The sequence below is a fragment of the Brachyistius frenatus genome, unplaced genomic scaffold (genome assembly GCF_029030835.1).
Source record: "Brachyistius frenatus isolate BFR_SWC_R1_liver_20210118 unplaced genomic scaffold, ASM2903083v1 Contig_353, whole genome shotgun sequence".
NCBI classification, from domain to species: Eukaryota; Metazoa; Chordata; class Actinopteri; family Embiotocidae; genus Brachyistius; species Brachyistius frenatus.
In genome coordinates, this window is record NW_027210952.1 from 54,872 (window position 1) to 79,703 (window position 24,832).

General features: G+C 45.2%; 1 protein-coding gene across 3 annotated transcripts in view; it reads left to right on the forward strand.

Moving 5' to 3' along the window:
• The first annotated feature begins 7,853 nt into the window (after window positions 1-7,853).
• Window positions 7,854-24,832, forward strand: part of LOC138636104 (contactin-associated protein-like 5) — a 111,135-nt gene continuing 94,156 nt past the window's right edge. For all 3 annotated transcript variants that reach the window (XM_069723948.1, XM_069723949.1, XM_069723950.1), the window contains exon 1: window positions 7,854-8,076. In XM_069723948.1, the coding sequence (XP_069580049.1) occupies window positions 8,010-8,076 (67 nt within the window). In that variant the 5' untranslated portion in view covers window positions 7,854-8,009. The remainder of the gene's footprint in view (window positions 8,077-24,832) is intronic.

The following is a 24,832-nucleotide window of genomic DNA, read 5'->3' on the forward strand; positions in this document are numbered from 1 at the left end:
CCACTACTGTCCTGTACTCATCCTCCCGTCCATCCCTTATACATCCTACCACTGCAGAGTCATCAGAGAACTTCTGCAGATGTCTTGACTCTGAGTTGTACTGGAAGTCAGTTGTGTATAAGGTGAACAGGAAGGGAGACAGAACAGTTCCCTGAGGAGCTCCAATACCACTGACCACCGTATCAGACAGCACACTGCCCAGACGGACAAACTGTGGTCTGCCTGTCGGTAGTCATTGAGGCCAGATAGAGTCGTTTTCTTAGGGACTGGAACCAAGCACGACGTCTTCCACAGCACCGGGACCTCCTCCTGCTTCAGGCTCAGGTTGAAGAGGTGTTGTAGGACCTCAGCCAGCTGGACGGCGCAGGTCTTCAGGACCACGGGGCTGATGCCATCAGGTCCTGCAGCCTTGTGCTGGTGGATTCTCTCCAGCTGTCTCCTAACCTGGTCAGTCGTCACAGAGGTGGAGGGGGGGTCATGGCGTCGATGGTGGAAGAGCCCTTTGGAGTTGAGGACTCTGTGTCTATGCAGCTCACCAGGGGGGACAGAGGGGTGAGGGGGGAAGGCAGCAGAGGTGTTTGGGAGACAGATGAGGGCAGTGAACTAAACCTGTTGAAGAAACAGTTTAGCTCATTGGCCCTCTCCAGGTTCCCCCTGGTTGTTCCTCTCCAGGTTCCCTCTGGTTGTTCCTCTCCAGGTTCCCCCTGGTTGTTCCTCTCCAGGTTCCCCCTGGTTGTTCCTCTCCAGGTTCCCCCTGGTTGTCTCTCTCGCCCCTTGAACCCAGTAATCTCCTTCATACCGGTCCACACCTCCCTCACGTTGTTCTGCTGGAGTTTGGCCTCCAGCTTCCTCCTGTAGGAGTCCTTGCACTCCCTCATCTTCTCCTTCAGGTGGCGCTGCACTCTCCTGAGCTCCTCCCTGTCCCCAGACCTGAAGGCTGCTTTCTTCTTATTAAGAAGAACTTTCAGGTCACTGGTGATCCACGGTTTATTGTTGGGGAAGCATTTTACAGTCCGGGATGGTACGGTGGTGTGTTCACAGAATTTAATGTATTCTGTGATACAGTCCATCATGCTGTTGATGTCCTCCCCATGTGGTCCAAACAGCACATTCCAGTCCGTGGACCCAAAGCAGTCCTGCAGGGCGTCTTTAGCCTCCTGTGTCCACCTCCTCACAGTCCTGGTGGTTACAGGCTGCCTCTGCACCAGAGGAACATACTTTGGTGTCAGCAGGACCAGGTTGTGGTCTGATCTACCAAGGGGGGGAAGGGCAGTAGTACTGTATGCATCCATGGCATTAGCATACAGTAAGTCCAGAGTTTTACTGTTCCAGGTGGGGCAGTTAACATACTGGTGCAAAGTTGGCACAAAAAAAAGAAAGCACTATTGTTTAGTTAGTTTTAATTTAATTTAATTATTCTATTTTATTTTATTATATTTATTGTATATACCTGTTATTTTATTGTTTTCCTGTATCTATAAATGCTGCTGTAGCGAAGAAAAAAAAAATGCCCCCTTGGGGATTAATAAAGTAACTATCTATCTATCTATCTATCTATCTATCTATTACAAGTTTCCTGCATCTCTGTATTTGTATCCAGCTTCTTTTTTTTTTGCACAAAACAGTCTTAAAAAGAGTCTGAAATAAAAATGGGTAAAAAACTGTGGTGGTCTTTTCCCCAACCTGCTACAGTTTTGCTGTGGTGCATAATATTGTTTCTGAAATAATGTTTCTGACTTATCTGCATTCAAAATTCAACGTAATCTAAAGCAGCTATTAATCTAAATGTGATGACAGGTGTTAACTGGAAAAGGTTGATATGCTTTCAGAGCTTCAGACACAAACTTCTGTGTCACTGAAGCGTTTCTACTCGACTTCCTGAACAGCCTGAGGAACACAGATCACAGCTGTAATGTACATACAGCAGGCAGTTATTGAAGTGGGATGGCTTTTAATGGGACTTTTATTCTGCACAATGACTGATGTTATCTCTCAGCCTGAGGAGGTTACACAGACTCACTGCTGCTCACAGACTGAAGGCACAACACCAACGGATTTCAAGCTGCTGCACGTCCACAGCAGGGACTGCACGTATTCAGTTTAATATTAAACAGAACATTTGGACATTCATTCTAATAATAATTGGGGGGAAAAATGGTATTCTCAATCATCTTCTCATTAACTCAGCCCTATAATAATATGTGGTCGCAGATATGCAGATGATGGTATAGTGAACCACTGACCTTGAAGGAGGTCCTTGTGTCTGAGGGCACTTTAGTTTCAGTGCTGCTTTTTAACGTGTGTTTATGTCTCTGTGTGATCATATGTGTGTATTTTACTAAACGTATCACAGAGCTACAGAATCAAACAACAGCTAACATGACTGTGTTCCTCACCTGCTCGTGATCATTCAGGTATGAGCTGTAACTTACAAGAAAGTCAGAAGAAGATTTCAGAGACTGTCTTCATTTCATGTTATTTTTCCAGAAACAAAGATGATTTCTGAGAGCTGCCGCCTGTCCATTGTGTGCAGCTGCTTCTGCAGAGTCACTGCCATGAATTGCTCCCTGCTCCTCTGTGGTAAATTCTCTGATGATAAGCACTTCTGCGTTTCTCATTTGGGCATTTGCCTTGGCATTAATGAAAAGACTCATGTGATTCGGATGAAAGCATGAAGGAAATGAATTGGCTTTTCACTGCTAAGAAAAGCAGAGAGCGAGCAATAAGGCGGGGCAGACCAAGAAAAGGCAATGAAACAAGAAACATTAGCTTTGGGGACGAGCTCCATAATCCGAGCAATTAAAATGAAACAGCTGACAGTGACAGTCAGTGTGCAGCAGCTCGCTGCTTTCATCTGTCTGTGGAGCTCCGTGGAACATGGACGGACAATTACGGAGAAGACAACAGCAGTTCAGATTTATTTATTACATTATTACTACAATATTAATACATATTTGCATATATGTCGATTCAAAGTGAAAATCACTCGAACACTGTTTCATGGAGTTCACAGTTTCTCTTCATCATGTTCTGTGATGAGAAAGCAGGACCCCACAATGTGCAAACACACACACACACACACACACACACACACACACACACACACACACACACACACACACACACACACACACACACACACACACACACACACACACCTGTGTGAGCTGTGTCCACGAGTACAATATGTTAACAACATGTTTACAATATGTGTACAATATGTTAACACTATGTTTACAATCATTTTACAATATGTTTACAATGTGTTTACAATGTGTTTACAATGTATTTACATATATAGGTACAATATGTTTATAATATGTTTACAGCATGTTTATATCTACAAACTGTTTACAAAAAGTGTTTACAATATATTTACATACTGCCACATATATTTCTGTCTAATGTGTTAGGACCAGAACATAATGGCTTCCTGTTAGATGAACAAATAAAATGTATAAAATGTAAACATTTAGCTCAAATATAACGTATATAAGGATGGAAGAGACCAGGGGCCTGTTTTACCAAAACAGAACGAAGATATCCAGATAAGAGAGTAAATCCAGGCTTGACCGAGCCCAGTCGCTGCATCCTGGATGAAGCTGTTCCACAACAAGCCTGCTGATCAGGTGCAGCTAGATCAACCCAGGTGGAATTAATCCCAATGAATGCACTTTCACAGCTGTTTTCAAAAGACCATGCGGTCGATCACAGATTCACTGATGGAGAAATGGAAAAGAGGCGTGATGATGCTAAAATCCAGTGAGAAACAGCTTTTAATGGAATCATACGAGGAGGAAAAGAACCAAATATATAAATAAAGAAAACACTGCTGCTTTAATTAAAGATCACCAACAGGCAGACAGCAGTGGACTGATAATAAATAATAAACATTTAGCAACCACGCATCTTAAAACTGCCATAACTCTACAATTCAAGAAGTTACTGGCTCTAATTATCAGTTGTAAATGTTAATGCCTTAAAAGTGAGCAGAGGAATATATTACTGATATATTATTATATTATATTATTCACCATGAAGATTATACCCCCCCCTCTCTCTCTCTATGTCTGTGCATACACACACACAAATACACACACATAATTATTATACCTGTGATTTGATAAAATTCCTCCTTAATATCGTGTCATACTTCTGTAGGAAGATAATAAAGATGAAAATATTGTTTCAAAGCCAAATACACCTTCTAACGGAGACAAATACTGGCTTTGCTCAGATTTTCAACATCTGCGTAAAGAAAAACATGTCACTCTAAAATATTTTTAGCCCAGTACAGATCACCTGTAGGACGGTCAGATCACCTGTCGGATGTCAGATCACCTGGAGGATGTCAGATCACCTGGAGGACGTCAGATCACCTGGAGGACGTCAGATCACCTGTAGGATGTCAGATCACCTGTAGGACATCAGATCATCTGGAGGACGTCAGATCATCTGGAGGACGTCAGATCACCTGGAGGACGTCAGATCACCTGTATTCAGATCAGCTGTAGGACGGTCAGATCACCTGTCGGATGGCAGATCACCTGTAGGACGTCAGATCACCTGTAGGACGGTTAGATCACCTGTGGGACGTCAGATCACCTGTAGGACGTCAGATCACCTGTTGGATGTGATATCACAGGATTGCAGCTCCCTTAAGATCTCCTATCTGGCACATAACCTCCTGAGTGAGCCGCCCTCTGATGCAGCCACTATGGAGAATTTAATTTGTGAAACGGAGACACTGCAGAGTTTCACTCATAGATGATGGATGAGCAGGGCTTTTCAGATGCAAAGAACGCTCACATTTAGACCTGAGCTCTTCTGATGACAGTGCCCTGCAGGCTATTCTTCTGAGCTCCTTATTCAGTGTGACATGGATGTATGAATATGTATCAAACTTGATCATTTCAATAAGTTATTGTGGTTTCATTATGCTACAAAATGACCAACCTGATGAGGGTCATGTAACAGAGGGTCTGCAGGCTGTTTTTGGTCAGCTGGGACATTTGCACTCTAAAACTTGTAGACAGGGATCAGCGGACACAGAATCAGTAGAAACATGTGCGTTCAAATGTAACGGGGAAACGAGAGCTGCAGTCTTTAGCACCAAACTCACTGTTGGTCATGGTATCAGTATAACAACTGTTCATTCAGGTGTCCCTTCAATCACTTGTTATGGATGTGTAACCGAGACAGTCTACAAGAAATAAAATGCTACATACAGAAGATATGACCTAAAACATAATTATAACCAATGTGTCACAGTTGAAACTGGGACAGGATCCAAACACACAACACTGAGGCGGTTACAGCAAACTGAAGTTTCCTCACACAGAAATGTTGAATTAACAAAGACCAGGAAGATGATCACAAAACCAAGGAAGAAGTGGGACAAGAGTTCAGAGTCCTGACAGTATGCAAGGACAAAAATCTGATGACGAGAACTCAAGAAAAAATAATGATATGAAGGTTTATAATGCAGCAACTCGTACAAGTAGAAATAATGAGTGGGCTTACGGCAGAGTGGCTGCAGATCGAGCAGGAACTGGGTGCAGGTGAGGTTGTCAGGATTCCTGTCTGACCCTGTGTGTTTTAACCTTTGTTTCCCCCCAATCTCCTCTCCTCATGTGTTCTGTCATTCCCCTGTTTGTTATTGTGTTTTGTTCTGTGTTTTTCCTGTGCCTGCCTCCGGTCGCCTCCCACTGCTGCAACCCTCTCCGTGGGCGCAGCTGCTCCTTATTTCAGTGATCACCACCTGGCTGTATATCTGCCCCGACCTTACACTCCACCGGTGTCAGTCCATCCGTTCATCAAACCTGGTATCTGGTTGCCGTGCAATGAGTCTGTTTACCTGTCCAGTAATTCTGGTTCTGACTCCGTCTGTCTCCTACATACCTGCCGTCCAGTGTCGAGCCATGGGAATCACCTGTTCAAAGAAGCCGTTCGGTGTCATTCCACGGAGTTCACCTGAGACATCTTGGCGTCGGGCCACGGGAAGCCACACAGTCGACCTGCCCGCTGTCCTGTGTCGGACCTCGGGATACCACACAGTTGACCCAGCCTGCATCGACCCACGGGAATCACCAGGTGACCAGCCCCTACTCTGCATAGGTCCTCCGAGGACCCCTGCCAGCCTGCCGTTGCTGCGGTCCCGCCTGAACCTGCGCGGACCGGAGCAGATGATGCAGGGACGTGCCTCCAGCCAGCGTAATCTCACCAGCCTGTCCCTGGGGAGAGTTACGGGACCTGTTTCTCCTACCCTTCGCCGAACTCGATCCCTCTCTCTCCTCCTGGAGGCGGTCGAGTTTTCTACACCGACTCGGGAAGAGGACCGAGACGGGAAGAGAGAGACATTAGGGTTCCAGCCATCTGTGAACGAAGACCTGTATTTGTGCATGTTCGGTTTGTTTCCCCGGACCCCGGGGAGAATAAAACTTCCTCTTTTGAACCTACCTGCTGTGTGTGTGTGCATTTAGGGCCATTTACAACACCACCACATAACAGAGGTGGGTGTGGTAGGACGGAGGCCAGACATAGAGAGACGTTGGGGACCCCTCTTGGGCGGAGGGGTTACACAGCATTTTCAGTTTGCGGCTTACAGTCATGTTGGAGAAGCCTGTTGCCTTGGCACCACAGTTCAGGTGGTTCACAGTGAATGTTTTCCTTCAGACACCTCAGAAGGTCCCAGTAGAACTCGCTGTTGACAGTCTGACTCTGGGGGACAAATTCACGGTGCATAACCACGCCCATTTCAAAGAAAACCAGCGGGAAGCAGGACTTTATTTTTTTTTCGGAGAACGTTCTTAGATATGTAATAACATTCTTTCAAAACATTCTGAAACATGTTAAGAATGTTACCACATTTGTACAACCTTGTTACCAAAGAAGCTGTGTAAAATGTAAATAAAACAGATTGCGATGATTTGCAAATCGCCATCAATATTTAATGGACCAAAGACAACATACCAAATATTGAAATTGAGAAATGTTATTGTTTTATGAAAAATATATACTTATTTTGAACTTGATGGCAGCAACACGTCTCTAAAAAACACCTGGTGGAACATCTGACAACTAATGAGGTTACTATGGCAACAATCAGTAACATGATTGGGTATAAAAAGATGATTTCAGAGAGGCAGAGTCTCTCAGCAGTGAAGATGAGGAGAGGTTCACCACTGTGAAAGACTGTTTGGGAAAATAATGCAACAGTCTAAGAACAATGTTCCTCAACGTAAAACTACAAAGAATTAGTGGATTTCATCGTCTACGGTTCATAATATCATTAAAGGAATCATATTAACAGCATGTTTTAAATAATATAATTATTCCTTGATAAATCAGTCTGCTCTGAGGGTGAAGGAGCTGTCCACCACTGTGGTGCTGAAATCAGTCTCAAAGAGAACAGGTCATTTTAAATGCAGCATTAACAACAGTACACGTAAACCTGGTGTTCACAAAGAAGCATGCACGTGAGGTTTTCTATTTAACGTCATTCTAAGTGGATGATTATTATTGTTTTCACGTTGTCACATAGCACCAGGGCATCAAACGCACGTGCCAATATATAATGAAATGAATAATTGTAACTCCAGGTAGAGCAGGTGAGGACCTCTGGGTCTCTGACAGAAATCTCTGTTTTCACTGTAGATTCACGGCATCACACACTCTTCTCTGCCAATAAAGATTGGGAAAACTGGGGGCGGGGGAGGGGGTGCGACAGAGACGCTACTTAAATGGAGGAGGAGGGTGGTGTGTGTGTGTGTGTGTGTGTGTGTGTGGGGGGGGGGGGGTAGAGGAGAGAGAGAGAGAGGGCAGGCTGTAGCGCGCGGACGGAGGAGTGTCGACGTGGGTGCGTTTCCCTCCTTCTCCCCAGCACTCTGCTCCCATCCTTCCACGGTGGAGGAGCGAAGAGCAGCGGCTCCTCTGGGGTGTTTTTCTCCCGGTATCGATCATCACGCGGCGGTCACGGATTTCCCGTCCGGTCCGGACTCCGCTGGATAATGGATCTACCGCTGCATCTCATCTGGCTGCTGCGCGCCCTCAGCGCGGTGTCCGCCGGAACTCACTGTGAGTACCTGACCGTGGTCCCCTACAGCTCACCTTCTCCACCTGCACATACCACTGTCTGCTGGTTCTGGTAACGACGTGGAGGGGGGGGGGGGGGGGGTTCTGTACTCTCCTTCTGTCTGGGGTCTGCGGGATGAAATCTACACATGATGAAGGTCAACCAAACAGGTTGTTTCTGTTCGGCTCTCACTCCGCAGATGTCCGCGGTTTATTTCCGATTGTTTGTCTCAAAAAGGTTTAATAAGAACAGTTTGGTGTGAGCTGCAGTGGACAGGTCTGCTGGTCAGACTCAGTCCAGGAAGTTTCCGCCGCCGATAGAGGGCGCCTTTCTGCCGGTGAGGGGAATGAACGCTGGAGGGAACACCTGAAGACAGGTGTCTCACCTCATAACTGTTTTAATATCACAATGGAGGGATTCATCTCATGGTCATGTTGTTCCTGGCAAGGATTCATAAAACTCATACTGCTATTATAATTATTATTATTATTATTAGATATTTTTTTCAAATATAAGCTAAGTTTGTTTTTCCTTCCTGTGTCAAACATTCAGTCCACATGGACCCAGGAGACACCAGTGATAAAACAGAGGCTAAGGGTTCGTACAGAATATGGAGACCTCCAGAGACAAACATTCATTTAACCATTATACTAATGTGTGTGTATATATATATACACACATATATATATGTAAATATTGTAAATGAGCCGTTTCCCTTGACTTCCATAGGGCACTGTTTCTGTATTTGTTCTAACTAGAGATCTCTCTGTGACAAAATGTCTGTTCACCACACAACGTCCATGTTTAAAGGTCGACGGTGTGAACTCTGAGTCGAAGGAACAACCCAGTCGCTCAGTGAAATACACACACACTGTCGTTGGTTTAAAGTCTGAGGTAGTCATAAAATCTTTATGATAATCTTTATTTATCTATAATCAATTTGTGACGACTTCTGAAAAGCAAAGTAACAAAGAGACCTGAAGCAGATGGAAGAATGTGGTCTGAACGAGACGACTTCTGATCTGCTGCTCATTTCATCAACTGGAAGTTTGTGTCCTCACATTCATGGAAACACTCTGGTCCGGTCGATTGTTGGTTCTGCCGTGTGTTGGTTCTGTCGTATGTTGGTTCTGCCTCGGGTGTGTGTTGCTTCTGCCGTGTGTTGGTTCTGCCCTGGGTGTGTGTTGGTTCTGCTGTGTGTTGGTTCTGCCTCGGGTGTGTGTTGGTTCTGTCGTATGTTGGTTCTTCCCCGGTCGTGTGTTGGTTCTTCCCTGGATGTGTGTTGGTTCTGCCGTGTGTTGGTTCTCTCGTATATTGGTTCTTCCCTGGTCGTGTGTTGGTTCTGCTATGTATTGGTTCAGTCCTGGTCGTGTGTTGGTTCCTCCTCGGGTTCTGTCACATGTTGGTTCTTCCCCGGTCGTGTGTTGGTTCTGCTGTGTATAGGTTCAGCCCTGGTTGTGTGTTAGTTCCTCCTCGGGTGTGTGTTGGTTCTACGCCGGTCGTATGTTGGTTCTGTCACGGTATGTGGTGTGACAACAGCAAAACTTCAGGTAAGGATATTTATTTCCCAAACACAGGTTATCAGACAGGCTGGACCGTATGGTCCTCTACATTACATTACATTACATTTCATTTAGCTGACGCTTTTATCCAAAGCGACTTACAATAACTGGAACAGCACGTCAGGCAGGATCGACTGGGTGGTACCCGAGGTCCAACACAGGATAACAGGCAGGATCGACTGGGTGGTACCCGAGGTCCGACACAGGACAGCAACTGGATCACAGGATCACAAGATCACAGGCACGCTGGTAGGAACTGCGGCAGGCGGAAAACAGACAGGAGGGTCAGAACCAGATTTTCAAATATGCAAACAACTTACGGAACTGCAGCGTAGTACCAGGTGAGGGTATTGGATGGACTGACGCAGGTGGAGTGCAGGACTGGGGTTCATATACGTCAGGTGATGAACGACTGCCCCAGTCGTGTGTTGGTTCTGTCACAGTTTGCTTCTGCCCCAGTAGTATGTTGGTTCTGCCGTGTGTTGGTTCTGTCCCGGTCGTGTGTTGGTTCTTCCCCGGTCGTGTGTTGGTTCTTCCCCAGTCGTGTGTTGGTTCTGCCCCAGTCGTGTATTGGTTCTTCCCCAGTCGTGTGTTGGTTCTGCCCCAGTCGTGTATTGGTTCTGTTGTGTGTTGGTTCTTCCCCGGTCATGTGTTGGTTCTTCCCCAGTCGTGTGTTGGTTCTGTCGTGTTGGTTCTGTCATAGTTTGGTCCTTTCCCGGTCATGTGTTGGTTCTGTCCCGGTCGTGTGTTGGTTCTTCCCCGGTCGTGTGTTGGTTCTTCCCCAGTCGTGTGTTGGTTCTGCCCCAGTCGTGTATTGGTTCTGTTGTGTGTTGGTTCTTCCCCGGTCATGTGTTGGTTCTTCCCCAGTCGTGTGTTGGTTCTGTCGTGTTGGTTCTGTCATAGTTTGGTCCTTTCCCGGTCATGTGTTGGTTCTGCCCCGGTCATGTGTTGGTTCTGTCCCAGTTGTGTGTTGGTTCTGCCGTGTGTTGGTTCTTCCCCGGTCGTGTGTTGGTTCTGCCGTGTGTTGGTTCTGCCCCGGTCGTGTGTTGGTTCTGTCGTGTGTTGGTTCTGCCCCGGTCGTGTGTTGGTTCTGCCGTGTGTTGGTTCTTCCCTGGTTGTGTGTTGGTTCTGTCGTGTGTTGTTTCTTCCCCGGTCATGTGTTGGTTCTGTCGTGTGTTGGTTCTGCCCCGGTCGTGTGTTGGTTCTGTCGTGTGTTGGTTCTTCCCCGGTCGTGTGTTGGTCCTGTCGTGTGTTGGTTTTGTGTTCTTTCAGTAATTCTTATGTGCTGTTATTTTGTGCGACGCTGTGTTTGCACACTCCACAGCTTGTTGTGTGTCTGCTGAACTGAAGGGAGCACTGACTGCAGCAGAAGTGGGAGGAGCTGCTGGTCCCAGAAGTTGCTGTAATTTGATCTGGTCAGTGTGCATGAGTCTGTCAGGAGTGTAGAAACACAGCGTGATGCTGGAGTTCATGGATTCATCGGATGATCCAAGCTCAAAGTTTCAGTTTTTACAACATTCATCGTTCACTACAGATTCTGCATGTTATCTAGATAGATAGATAGATAGATAGATAGATAGATAGATAGATAGATAGATAGATAGATAGATAGATAGATAGATAGATAGATAGATAGATAGATAGATAGATAGATACTTTATTAATCCCCAATGATACATTTTTTTCGCTACAGCAGCATTTATAGATACAGGAAAGCAATAAAATAACAGTAAAAAATATTAAATATAAAAATGCACAGTATATACAATAAAATAGAATAAAATAAAATAAAATAGAATAATTAAATTAAATTAAAACTAACTAAACAATAGTGCAAAGTTTTTTATTTTTTTATTTTTATTTAAACAAACAAGAAAAACAGACAACAGTGTTTTTGTACTGTGATGGATTTTGCCAGAGGTGAGTTATTGTACAGTCTTATGGCAGTGGGCAGGAATGATCTCCTGTATCAGGAATGATCTCCTGTATCTGGAATGATCTCCTGTATCAGGAATGATCTCCTGTATCTGGAATGATCTCCTGTATCAGGAATGATCTCCTGTATCTGGAATGATCTCCTGTATCTGTCCTTGTGACTGTATCTGGAATGCTGTATCAGGAATGATCTCCTGTATCTGGAATGATCTCCTGTATCTGTCCTTGTGACAGCGGAGCTGGAGGAGTCTTTTGGAGAACGTCCTCCTCTGTTCCTGCAGCAGGTGGAGAGGGTGGTCTGGATTATCCAATATGGATAATAGTTTCCTCAGTGTCCTCCTCTCCACCACCTTTTCCAGGCTGTCCAGTTTGTAGCCGATGATGGAGCCGGCCTTCTTAACCAGTTTGTTAAGTCTGTTGGTGTCTCCGGCCCCAATGCTGCTCCCCCAGCAGACCACAGCGATCTTCCCCTCATTGCTGTTAGTTCTGCTCCAAACAGAATTTTTTGTAAATACTTTGCATGACATGATGTAGAATAAATAAAAAGTACCGGCTGCAGGTAGTTAGTATGTCGGAGCCGCGTGGAGTTTTTTACAAACAAACCCATTTTGTGTTTCTCAACTACTGGCTTGAAGCCTGACACATTTTCAGTGTATTTGGAGCCCCAGAGAACTTTTGAAATGCAGGTTTTATTTTAAGGTTTGTTTACCTTGTTTACTCTTGCTGACCTTCTTCTTCTTCTTCTTCTTCTTCTTCTTCTTCTTCTTCTTCTTCTTCTTCTTCTTCTTCTTCTTCTTCTTCTTCTTCTTCTTCTTCTTCTTCTTCTTCTTCTTCTTCTTCTTCTTCTTCTTCTTCTTCTTCTTCTTCTTCTTCTTCACTGTCTTTGTCGAGGTTCGCTGTGTTTCTGTGCACTTTACTGCCACCCACAGATCAGTGGATTAATGTCTTTGGTCTATTTTATATCAGATATGAGTTTACAGGATTTACAAATCATCACATTCTGTTTTTCTTAGAATTCCATCACATCTCCTCCACCTGCATCTCCATCACCTTCATCTCCTCCACCATCATCTCCATAACCTTCATCTCCTCCACCTTCATCTTCTCCACCTGCATCTCCATCACCTTCATCTCCTCCACCTTCATCCCCTCCACCTTAATCTCCATCACCTTCATCTTTACCTTCATCTTCTCTACCTGCATCTCCATCACCTTCATCTCCTCCACCTTCATTTTCTCCATCTGCATCTCCATCACCTTCATCTCCTCCACCTTCATCCCCTCCACCTTAATCTCCATCACCTTCATCTTTACCTTCATCTTCTCTACCTGCATCTCCATCACCTTCATCTCCTCCACCTTCATTTTCTCCATCTGCATCTCCATCACCTTCATCTCCTCCGCCTTCATCTTCTCCACCTGCATCTCCATCACCTTCATCTCCTCCGCCTTCATCTTCTCCACATTCGTCTCCTTCGCCTTCATCTCCATCACCTTCATCTCCATCACCTCCATCTTCTCCACCTTCATCATCTCCACCTTCATCTCGTCCATCTTCATATCGTACACCTTCATCTTCTCCACCTTCATCTCCTCCACCTTAATCTCCTCCACCTTCATCTTCTTCACCTTCATCTCCTCCACCTTCATCTCCATCACCTTCATCTGCTCCACCTTCATGTCCTCCACCTTCATCTCCTCCACCATTTGCAGCTCACTGCTCAAACAGGTCCTCGTTATCTCAGTGCAGCTGCTGAGTCCCTTCCTGGGTATTTATGGGGGCGGAGCTTCTCTAGGCTGACTCAGGTGGGGGATTGTGGTTTGAACCAACAGTGTCAGCAGTGGGTGCTCACAGCTCTGGTCAGCCTTGAGCGGAAACATGCACCATCAGTCACCACCTCCACTGTGCGGTCAGTGCTCACATAAAAGCTGAGTAGGTGGGCGGAACCAGAGATGAAGTTATCTATTCAGTCTGCTTCAGTATACTCTCCTAAAACCAGGACATGTAGTTTATTGTGGTCTGCCTCGGCTCTCTGGGGGTCACCATGACACCAGGCATGTGTTGGCGTATATGTCAGTGATGTGAGCCGATGAACTGAACTAAACTGACAGCTGCATTACTCATGTATGGTGCTGGTGTGCTTTTCAAACACAGCCAGTGATGAGAATCGACATGCTGTGCAGAGATGAAATGGTGAGATGCTCTTGGAGGACAAGCAGTGGCTCTCATATTTACCTCTTGGAAAGAAAAGGGAAGGAGCAAACATCTGTCATAGCTGCTCTCACTGGCCCTGTGTCAGGTGACAGATAATGGCAGCCTCATCTTCGAGAAGACCACGTCCAGCTGTATATTGTCTCTGACAAACATTTGGTGTGTAGCTTCACAAGCTTTTAGAATCTCTCTTTGGTGACAGATGATCTGCACATTACAGCACCGCATCTAAGTTGTAAATTATACATCCTGCAGGCGACTTTCGTCATTACAAACAGCACCCAAATGTTCTAATAGTTTGTTGCCGACGATGGAGCTTCAGGGCACAGACAAATAAGAAATATCAGGCTTTGATTCAGACATAATATTTATTAGTAATGTAAATTCAGAAATGCGGAGCATGTCAGAAAAAAGTAAACACCTTGTGGAGGAATTTCCTGTGAACACACAGGTCTCTGTTCAAAATAAAAAGATGTGTTTAACATGAACATAACATCAAAGTGCTTCTATCACTGTTTGTCATACTGAACATGAGTCTGTTCTTGTCCTGTTAGATAATCCTACACCTTCTCTGGAGTCTGACAATAATTTAAGAAATAATTTTTGACATGATGACTGACAACAGGGTCTCAGTGTGACTGCAGGACGTGAGGTCTCTTCAGATGTCTCTGGGCAGGACACAGTGGGGCTTTCATCACCGTGCTGCCATCTATGAACCTTCACAGGGTCTGTGGGTGGAATATTGTTGTACTGTCAGGCAGCTGGTGGAGCATTCAGCACCACCATCCATCTTTTATAACCGTGAGTCTGTCAGGTCAGTGGCTCAGCACCTACAGGTTGTTTTATTTACTTAAACCTCCTGCTTTAAATGAGCTCACACACTTCACAGCTAATTATTTCCTGCTCGCTGGTTGTCGGAGCGGAGGCGGCCACTCAAGGCCCTTTGCTGTAGTTCATATTGATGAAGACTTGATAAATGCATCAGGAGCTAAATGAGGCAAACCGAGTGATATGATAACACTTTACTGAACAAACAGCAGGTTCCTACACACAGACAGATGGAACTGAGCAGAAAATTCATCCGAACATCCACAGGCTGATGAATACCTGAAGGACTCGGGATGGAGAGATCAACTGAAGGAAGACTGAAACAATATCAACTTGTGAAGTAGCTGTTAATGCCTGAGTGAGAAGATCATGATACGGCATGCAGAGCAAACTCAAACCCAGTACACCTCCGAGCTGCACACAGGTAATACCTCAGTTACACTAAATATTGAAGCCAGCAAGTGACCTGTCATCCACTGTTGTTGTGTGGTCCATGTCCACCCTGTCCCTCATTCCTCACACACCTGAGAAGAAATCATTATTGGTTTCAAAGATACGTATAACTGAATGTCGTCTGCATAGCAAGGATAATTTATGTTCAATGGCTTGTATAATTTTAAAAGTAGTCCGAAGCTTGTGCAAACCCTGAACTAACTTTTTGGTGAGTGGAGGAGTCATCATCTGATAATCCACCAGATATATGATGTAAACCAGCCTAGGGAGATTCCTTTGATTATAATGACATGTCTGAATTACAACTTGTTATTACTGTTACTAATTTCTGTTGTGCAACTTTTGTCGCGTTTGTTTCAACATTTGTTTAAAAAAAAACTCACATTATATAGACAAAATGCTCACATTATATAGAAGAAAAACTCACGTTATACATGTTAATTATACAGAGAAAAAAAATCTCAACTTATAGAGAAAAAACTCATTATAAAGAGGAGAAACTCACATGATACAGATGAAAAACTGATTTTATAGAGGAAAAACTGATCTTATATAGAGGAAAAACTCATTATTTAGAGGAAATATTTGCATTATAAAAAGAAAAAACTCACATTATACAGATGAAAAGCTCATCTTATATAGAGGAAACACTAACATAGAGAGGAAAAAGTAACTTTATAGAGATGAAAAACTCATTATATAGAGAAATCAATCACATTATATAGAGGAAAAGGTCATTATATAGATGAATTACTTAGAGAAAAAACTCACGTTATATATATTAATTATATAGAGGAAACACTCAGATTATATAGTGGAAAAACTCATGTTATACATGTTAATTATATAGAGAAAAAATGCATGTTATAAAGAGGAAAAACTCACATGATACAGATGAAAAACTGATTTTATAGAGGAAAAACTGATCTTATATAGAGGAAAAACTCATTATTTAGAGGAAATATTTGCATTATAAAAAGAAAAAACTCACATTATACAGATGAAAAGCTCATCTTATATAGAGGAAACACTAACATAGAGAGGAAAAAGTAACTTTATAGAGATGAAAAACTCATTATATAGAGAAATCAATCACATTATATAGAGGAAAAGGTCATTATATAGATGAATTACTTAGAGAAAAAACTCACGTTATATATATTAATTATATAGAGGAAACACTCAGATTATATAGTGGAAAAACTCATGTTATACATGTTAATTATATAGAGAAAAAACGCATGTTATAAAGAGGAAAAACTCACATGATACAGATGAAAAACTGATTTTATAGAGGAAAAACTGAATTTATATAGAGAAAAAACTCATTATACAGATGAAAAACTCATATAGAGGAAACACTAGCATTATACAGGCGAAAAAAAAACATTATATAGAGGAAAAGGTCATTATATAGATGAATTACTTAGAGGAAAAGCTCACTTCATGTAGAGAAAAAAACTCACGTTATAAAGAGGAAAAACTCATGATATAGATGAAAAACTGACTTTATATAGAGGAAAAACTGATCTTATATAGAGGAAAAACTCACTTATTTAGAGGAAATATTTGCATTATACAAAGAAAAAACTCATTATACAGATGAAAAACTCATCTTATATAGAGGAAACACTAGCATTATACTGGCGAAAAAACTAAAGTTATATCGAGGAAAAACTCACATTATACATGTTAATTATATAGAGAAAAAAAACTCATAAAGAAAAAACTCATGTTATAAAAAGAAAAACTCATTATACAGATGAAAAAACTCATTATAGAGAGAAAAAACTGACATTATATAGAGGAAACACTCACATTATAGAGAGGAAAAACTCACTTCATAGAGATGAAAAACTTACATTATACAGAGAAATCAATCACATTATATAGAGGAAAAGGTCATTATATACATGAATTACTTAGAGAAAAAACTCATGTTATATATATTAATTATATAGAGGAAAAGCTCACATTATATTGAGGAAAAACTCACATTATACTTATTAATTACATAGAGAAAAAAAACAACTCATATAGAGAAAAAACTCTATTTAGAGGAAATATTAAAAACTCACTTTATAGAGATGAAAAACTCATATATAGAGAAATCAATCACATTATATAGAGGAAAAGGTCATTATATAGATGAATTACTTAGAGGTAAAGCTCAATTATATAGAGGAAACACTCACATTACCCAGATGAAAAATTCACATTATACAGAGGAAACACTCACATTAAACATAGGAAAAACTCACATCATATGGAGCAAAAACTCACATTATATAGAGAAATCAATCACATTATACAGAGGAAAAACTCACATCATATAGACGGTGTCCCTTTGCCGGGACGCCAGATTGACACTATTTACAAGTGCTGGAAATCACTTTGAAACACGTGATAACCTGCTCTCTCCAAAGACCCATGAAGTCATATTTTAAAGGATAGTTTTCTACTAACACCTGTGTGAATTTAAATGTGCCCTCCTCTTTGAGATAAAATCAGGATCTCCCCTCATGTCTCTTGGTACCAACAGTTCTGAAGCTTTAGGTCCCTGCTGACTTCTTTCAGGCTCTACGTGTATTTTTGAAGGTTCTGTTTGGCCTTACGACGCACCGTAGTTTGACTCAGTTAGGAGGCCTGTCTTTGTCGCCTCCTCTCCACAGCTGACTTTGGGATTCTTTTTTGTGCTTGTTGGTGGGAGTCATTTATGTATTAGCTTACCTCCTCAGGTGACTCAGAGACCTCCCATTTAGGTGGATGAATGATGTGGTTTTTTTTATTGATGAACACAAACTTTGCTGTCTTTGCAGTTGTCATAAAAACCTGCCTGTGAAGTGAACCCCCGTGGATCATACAGCTGACTCTTCCTTTGTGGCGTTTTGTTTCTGACCGGAAATTAAAGTCCTTCTCAGTTTAATGGTTTTATGTGGGGGAGTATAAGAAGACAGACATGTTCCATGTGTGACTGACACTGAGCTGTATACAGTAGCTTCAGCACAGAGGGGGCTTTAGTTTAATTCCTGAGTAGTGGGTGGGTTGGTAGTCACTTTATGTTAAGGAGATCCAGTGGTGCTAACATGAGGAAACAAGACCTTAAATATAGAGAATATTTAGTGTATTCAAAATGTAGTCTGTTTATACTATTTATTTTCATGTTATGTCATATGTTGTTATGTTATGTTATATGTTGTTATGTTATGTTGTATGTTATGTTATATGCTGTTATATTATGTTGTTGTGTTAAAGTGTGGTGTGGCACGTCTGAGCTACTGTGGGGGTTCCTTGAGACAGACGACACACGCTGAGCCACAAAGTTTGATTTATGGTTTCGCTTTTATTGGTTGATCCACACTGCGGCACACACTCTGTTACACCCGGTGTCAGCGCTCTCCTGCCCAGCCTCCGAGCATCCGTTTCCAGGCTGCTTCCTCCTTCTCCTCCTCACCAGGTCCTGCTTACTTATGTAAGGGAAGAAACAATCTCCCCGATTCAGATCAGCTGCGCCAATTATCCTCCACCCGGCACCGTTCCCTGAACCACTCCCTCACTCCCCCCCCCCTCCTGCAGCTGAGCTAACCACGCCCCGCCACCACATACCCCCACCGCCCGACTTAGGCCGGGGAGCCATCCGGCCTAACCTAAAGTAGGAAGTCGGCCATGGCCATCTGCGCCCCTGGCCTACGGACCACCTTGAAGTTAAACAGCTGTAACGCCAGATACCACCGAGTGATCCGGGCGTTGGTATCCAGAGCGTGGTCCGAACAGAGGGTGAATGAGCGTTCCAGCAGGTAGTACCGCAGGGAGTCGACCGCCCACCGGATGGCCAGGCACTCCTTCTCCACTGTACTGTACCTGGCCTCCCTCTCCGACAGTTTCCGGCTGATGTACACAACAGGGCGGTCAACCCCCCTGCACCTCCTGGGACAAAACGGCCCCCAGCCCTCTGTTCGATGCATCAGTCAGTAAAGGGGAGAGAAAAGTTAGGTGTGTGAAGGAGCGGTTCCCCACAGAGAGTCTGTTTTACCCTCTCAACCGCCCACTGGCACTGCTCCGTCCACTGGACCGGATCTGAGGCACCTTTCCGGGTCAGGTCGGTCAAAGGGCTGGTCAACTCTGCGAAGCCGGGGATGAACCGTCTGTAATACCCCGCCAGCCCCAAAAAACGCCTCACCTCCTTTTTGGTCTTGGGCTGCGATAGCAGCAGTCTTGTCCACCTGAGGGCACACCTGCCCACCGCCCAAGTGGTACCCCAGATACCGTACCTTCCTCCGCCCAACTGCACATTTCCCTGGGTTGGCGGTGAGCCCAGCCTGCCTCAGGGACTCCAGCACTGCGCCCACCCGCTGCACATCTCCAGCATAGCAGCCAATTCCCTCTGAACAATTTTCCTCTTGTGTTCAGGTAACCTGTAGGGCCACAACCGCACCATCACGCCCGGAGATGTCTCAATGTTGTGCACTATGAGGTTCGTGCGTCCTGGGCGGAGGGAGAACACGTCAGCAAACTGCTTCTGCAACTGGGCAACATCTGTTCTCTGGGTCCCGGAGAGATGGGCGTCGAAAGGGAACAAGGCAGGATTGGTGGACTTTGGAACCTCTGGCCCCAGCTCCTCTCTCTCAGACACAGCGGACACCAGAGAAACAGGCTCCGCCTCTCTCCATATTTTTAGGAGGTTGAGGTGGTAGATCTGTGTAGCTCCGCCCCTGTCAGATCGCACCACCTCATAGTCAACGTCCCCTACTCGCCGTGTGACCACAAAGGGCCCTTGCCACTTGGCGAGGAGTTTTGAGCTGGAAGACGCAAGCAATACAAGTACCTTTTCTCCCGGTGCGAATTGCCTCAGCTTGGCCCCTCTGTTGTACAGCCGTTGTTGACATTCCTGGGCCTGGAGCAAATTCTCACGTGACATCTGACCCAGTTTGTGGAGTTTTGCTCGCAGGTCCATGATGTACTGAATTAAAATTTTTCCGGGGCTTGGACCTTCCTCCCAGTTTTCCTTAAGTAGGTCGAGCACCCCTCGTGGTTTCCTGCCGAATAGCAGTTCAAAGGGAGAAAATCCCGTAGAGGCCTGGGGAACCTCCTGCACTGGAAACAACAGAGGATCAAGCCATTTATCCCAATTACGTCCATCATTGTGTATAAATTTACGAATCATGGACTTTAAAGTCCTATTCAGACGCTCCACCAGCCTGTCCGTCTGTGGGTGGTAAACACTGGTCCGAATAGACTTAATGCCCAGTAATCCATAAAGTTATCTCAGTGTTCGCGACATGAACTGGGTGCCCTGGTCAGTCAGAATCTCTTTCAGGATTCCGACTCGGGAGATGACTTGAAACAGAGCCTGTGCAACACTCTTTGCCGAAATGCTGCGCAACGGCACTGCCTCGGGATATCGTGTTGCGTAATCCACTAGGACTAACACAAAGCGATATCCGCGTGCACTCCGGTGAAATGGCCCGATGAGGTCCATGCCCATACGGTCAAATGGGACCTCCATCAAGGGTAGCGGTTGTAAAGGCGCCCTCGGAATGGCCGGCTGGTTTACCAGCTGACACTCCGGGCAAGATGCACACCAACGGCACACATCCCCCCGGATGCCCGGCCAGTATAACCGGGCCATTATCCGGTCCAGAGTTTTCTCATATCCTATGTGGCCCGCCATCGGGTTATAGTGACCCGCCTGGAAAATAATTTCCCGACGGCTTTTTGGCATCAACAACTGGGTGTTTTCTTGACCTATACTCTATACAGTCTGTCCCTAATCAATGAAAAGTGCGGGTATGACAGCGCTGCGTCAGGGCGCACCAGTTGACCATCAATTTTTATCACTTGGTCAAAGGCGAAGCGTAGAGTATCGTCCCGAGACTGCTCAAGTGGAAAATCCTCCATGGAGCATAATTCGGTGGAGTCTCCACCGGAGTCTCTGCCGGTTCCCCCTCCCTCTCTGCAGTGTCGGCCAACCTTGCGTCACCGCTGAGCACAGCACACATCCCGCATGTCCCTGCCGGTCGTGAACGCACCCCCCCACTCTGCCCCATTAACTTATGAAACCCAGGCCAATCTGTCCCCAAGATTAAGGTGTGCGTAAGGCGGGAGCTAACCACTACCTTTACTTAATGCTTTTTCCCCGTATCAAATTTCTACGGCCACCACCAGATAATCGTGAATATCCCCATGCACACACTTAATCCTCACCCACGATGCCTCCACCAATGCTCCGGGCTGAACCAGGCTCTGGTGGATCAGCGACTTCATGCAGCCCGAATCCACCATCGCCTGGTGTGTACCCCCCTGTATCCTTACCGGAACGCGATACATCGCTCCTGGACCGGGGGAGGATGTTGGAGGCCCGGCAACCCGAACCATCTGTCCCACCTCCATCAATGGACACTCCCTCCGGTAGTGTCCGGGCTGCCCACACCTCCAACATTCCTGCCCTGGCGGTTGAGGCCCCCCTGTAGGAAGGCAAGTGTGCTGGGGCTGGCCGCTCCCGAGGAATCAGGGAACCGGGGGGGTGTTAGTGCCCGTGGCGTCGGCAGGGCCCGGGCTGCTCCCGGCTGTGGGATTCCCCTCAGCGGCGCGGGAATCGGTCGGGCTGCCACCAGCGGCCGACCCCCCATCCCCCTGCCCGCCGGGATGGACCATGAGGTGGTCTTCAGCCAGGGTGATGGCAGCCTCCAGCGTCGCCGGGCAGTGGTAGCAGACCCATGCCGCGGTCCTGGCCGGCAGCCCTTCCTTGAATTGCTCCTTCATGATCTTGTCCACCACCGCTGGCGCTCCTCCGGCGTTCCCCGGCTGCAGCCACCGGGTCCCTCAGCCGCTGAGCGTAGGCAAATGGTCGGTCCCTGGTCCCCAGCTTAGCCTCCCAGAAGTTCCTCCGGTGGTCTTCAGGGGACAAGCCTAGCCGGTCCATAATGGCCCTATTCACGTCCCCGTAGATGTGTCGGGCCCTGGGTGGCAGCCCCAGGGCCGCTGTCTGTGCCTCCCCTGCAATGAGAGGAAGGAGCCACACCGCCCACTCTGCCACCGGCCAGCCACACGCCTCCGCCGCTCTGTTGTCCGCCTGTCTCCATGACCCACATTGGGCACCAGTGTAGCACGTCTGAGCTACTGTGGGGGTTCCTTGAGACAGACGACACACGCTGAGCCACAAAGTTTGATTTATGGTTTCGCTTTTATTGGTTGATCCACACTGCGGCACACACTCTGTTACACCCGGTGTCAGCGCTCTCCTGCCCAGCCTCCGAGCATCCGTTTCCAGGCTGCTTCCTCCTTCTCCTCCTCACCAGGTCCTGCTTACTTATGTAAGGGAAGAAACAATCTCCCCGATTCAGATCAGCTGCGCCAATTATCCTCCACCCGGCACCATTCCCTGAACCACTCCCTCACTCCCCCCTCCCCCTTCCCTGCAGCTGAGCTAACCACGCCCTGCCACCACATGGTATGTTATATTGTCTTACGTTATGTTATATATTGTTAGCCTACGTTATATTTTATGTTGTTATGTTATGTTATATGTTACGCTATATTTTATGTTATATGTTGTTGTGTTATGTTATGCCAAATTTTATGTTATATGTTATGTTATGCTATATGTTATGTTGGTAGTGTATAATTTGAGAGGTGGTTAAATGTCTACCTGCATGTTTCATCTGTAGGCTCTTCTACGGTATTTAAAGGCTCGTCCAAGTAAACTGTACATGAGTATTTAAAGGTTGAGAAGTGACGAGTCACTGTTAACACTCTTCTTCAGCCTGCATCATGCTGGTGGACCGAGCTCCTTCCTCTTCTCTAATAACAGTTAGAAATATGTGGGAGTGACTCTGTGACTGATTCACATTATCACAATGAATACAACATGACATAATAATATAATAAACAGGGATTTAAAGATATTTAAAGGTGAAGTCCTGTAGCTCTGAGTCCCACCTCGTCTGCACACCGTGAAGCTCTATGTTTTTAACTCTCTGTTGTTCACTCTGAGACTGACTGTTTCATTACCGTAGCAACCCCTCGCTGATTATTGCACTTGTTTTATTGGCACGGTCAACAGAAAGTGGGTGTTGATAATCCGCTGAAACCCTCTGCCAGTAACACAGAAAACAAACAGAGGACGCCACAGCTATTTCAAGCATATTCATTACAGTCTATAGATGGGAGGCTGGTGCAGAGAGAGAGAGAGAGAGAGAGAGAGAGAGAGAGAGAGAGAGAGTGTGTGTGTGTGTGTGTAAGTGGTATATCTGGAAATGAAAAGGCCTCCATCGGCGCCACATTCATCAAAATTGATTTTTTTTTTCTGCTCTCCAGAGGCCGAGCAGAAATAATTGCTCTAAATAGGTTAATATCATATATCATTGGAATTTTCTGCTGGTAAATTACTCATTACAGACAAACAGCATTGTTCTGTACACAGAGACTCTCCGGACTCCTCTGAACATGGAGCTCAGCTACATTTCAGCCTCCTTCCTCTCAGTCTCAGTGACTTAGTTTAAGAGCAGAATTAGCAGGCTGATAGGAGAGATGTGTGTTCCCAGAGGGACGATGTTCCAACAGAATATTAATTAATACTGTTCTTATGTAATTTGTGGACGTCAGTCAGTTTTGGAGACTCAGCTGTATAATATCAGAGTTCTGATCACAATGCAGATTGTTAAATGACTGTTAAATATTTCAGTGGATGAAGTGTAGTGAGGTGAAGTCAGGGTCACTTTATTTCACAGCTCTGCTACCTGCTGCAGGTCCCTAATGAACACAAAGGGAAACAGAGCAGCATGGAGCTCAGTGGTCAAACAGAGCAGCTCTCTGTCTCTGGATTACACCGTGACATGAGGATGATATTATTAGTACGTCTTTAATCTGCCTGTTACAGGCTCTGACTTAATCGCATTAAAAGCTGTATTATGATGCACGTATCAAACTGCTCTGCTTTAATGGTGAAAGTCGGTCTGAGCTGAAAGAAACACAAACATGTTCCTGTCGATGAGCAGCAGGAGCTCACTGAGCTGCTGCCACGTTCGCTGGAGGACGGCTTGGAGAGGTCGCCTGGTGATCCACTGCTCTGACGTCCTTTTATTGGCACATCTGAAAATGTTTTATCACCAGATTGAAATCCTGAATGTCTGCTGTGTTCTCATTCAAGCTGTCCTCAGTGATGCTTCCTCACACTCAGGTCGCACTGTGAGCTCAGAGAACACGTGACAGACTGGTGTAACATTTCAGAAGTCTGCAGGAGACTCTGAACTCTGATGTGATTTAAGAACAAGTTTTAACTACTGTTGTCTGTAGACACAAACACAGAGAGAACATCGCTAGCAGGCTAACTCACCGCCAACACCACAACAACACCAACTCCACCAAAACTACAACATCACCAACACCACAACACCACCAACTCCACAACACAACAACACCAGAACAATTCAATTCAATTTTATTTATATAGCGCCAAATCACAACACAGGTTATTTCAGGGTAAAGTACTTACAGCAAAACTTTACAATATTATACAGAGAAACCCAACAATTCAACAATTCCCACATAAGCTAAGGAAGGAAAAGGTCCTCTTTAAGGGAGAAAATCCTCCAACAGAGGGAAGGAAAACTCCCACTTAACAGGAAGAAACCTCTTACACCACCAGGCTCAGAGGTGGGCGGAGCATCTGTCTCGACCGGTTGGGGTGACATATAACAGCATAACTGTAGGATGGCTCAGGGCCACCTGAGCAGCTCTAACAATATGCTTTATCAAAAAGGAAAGTTT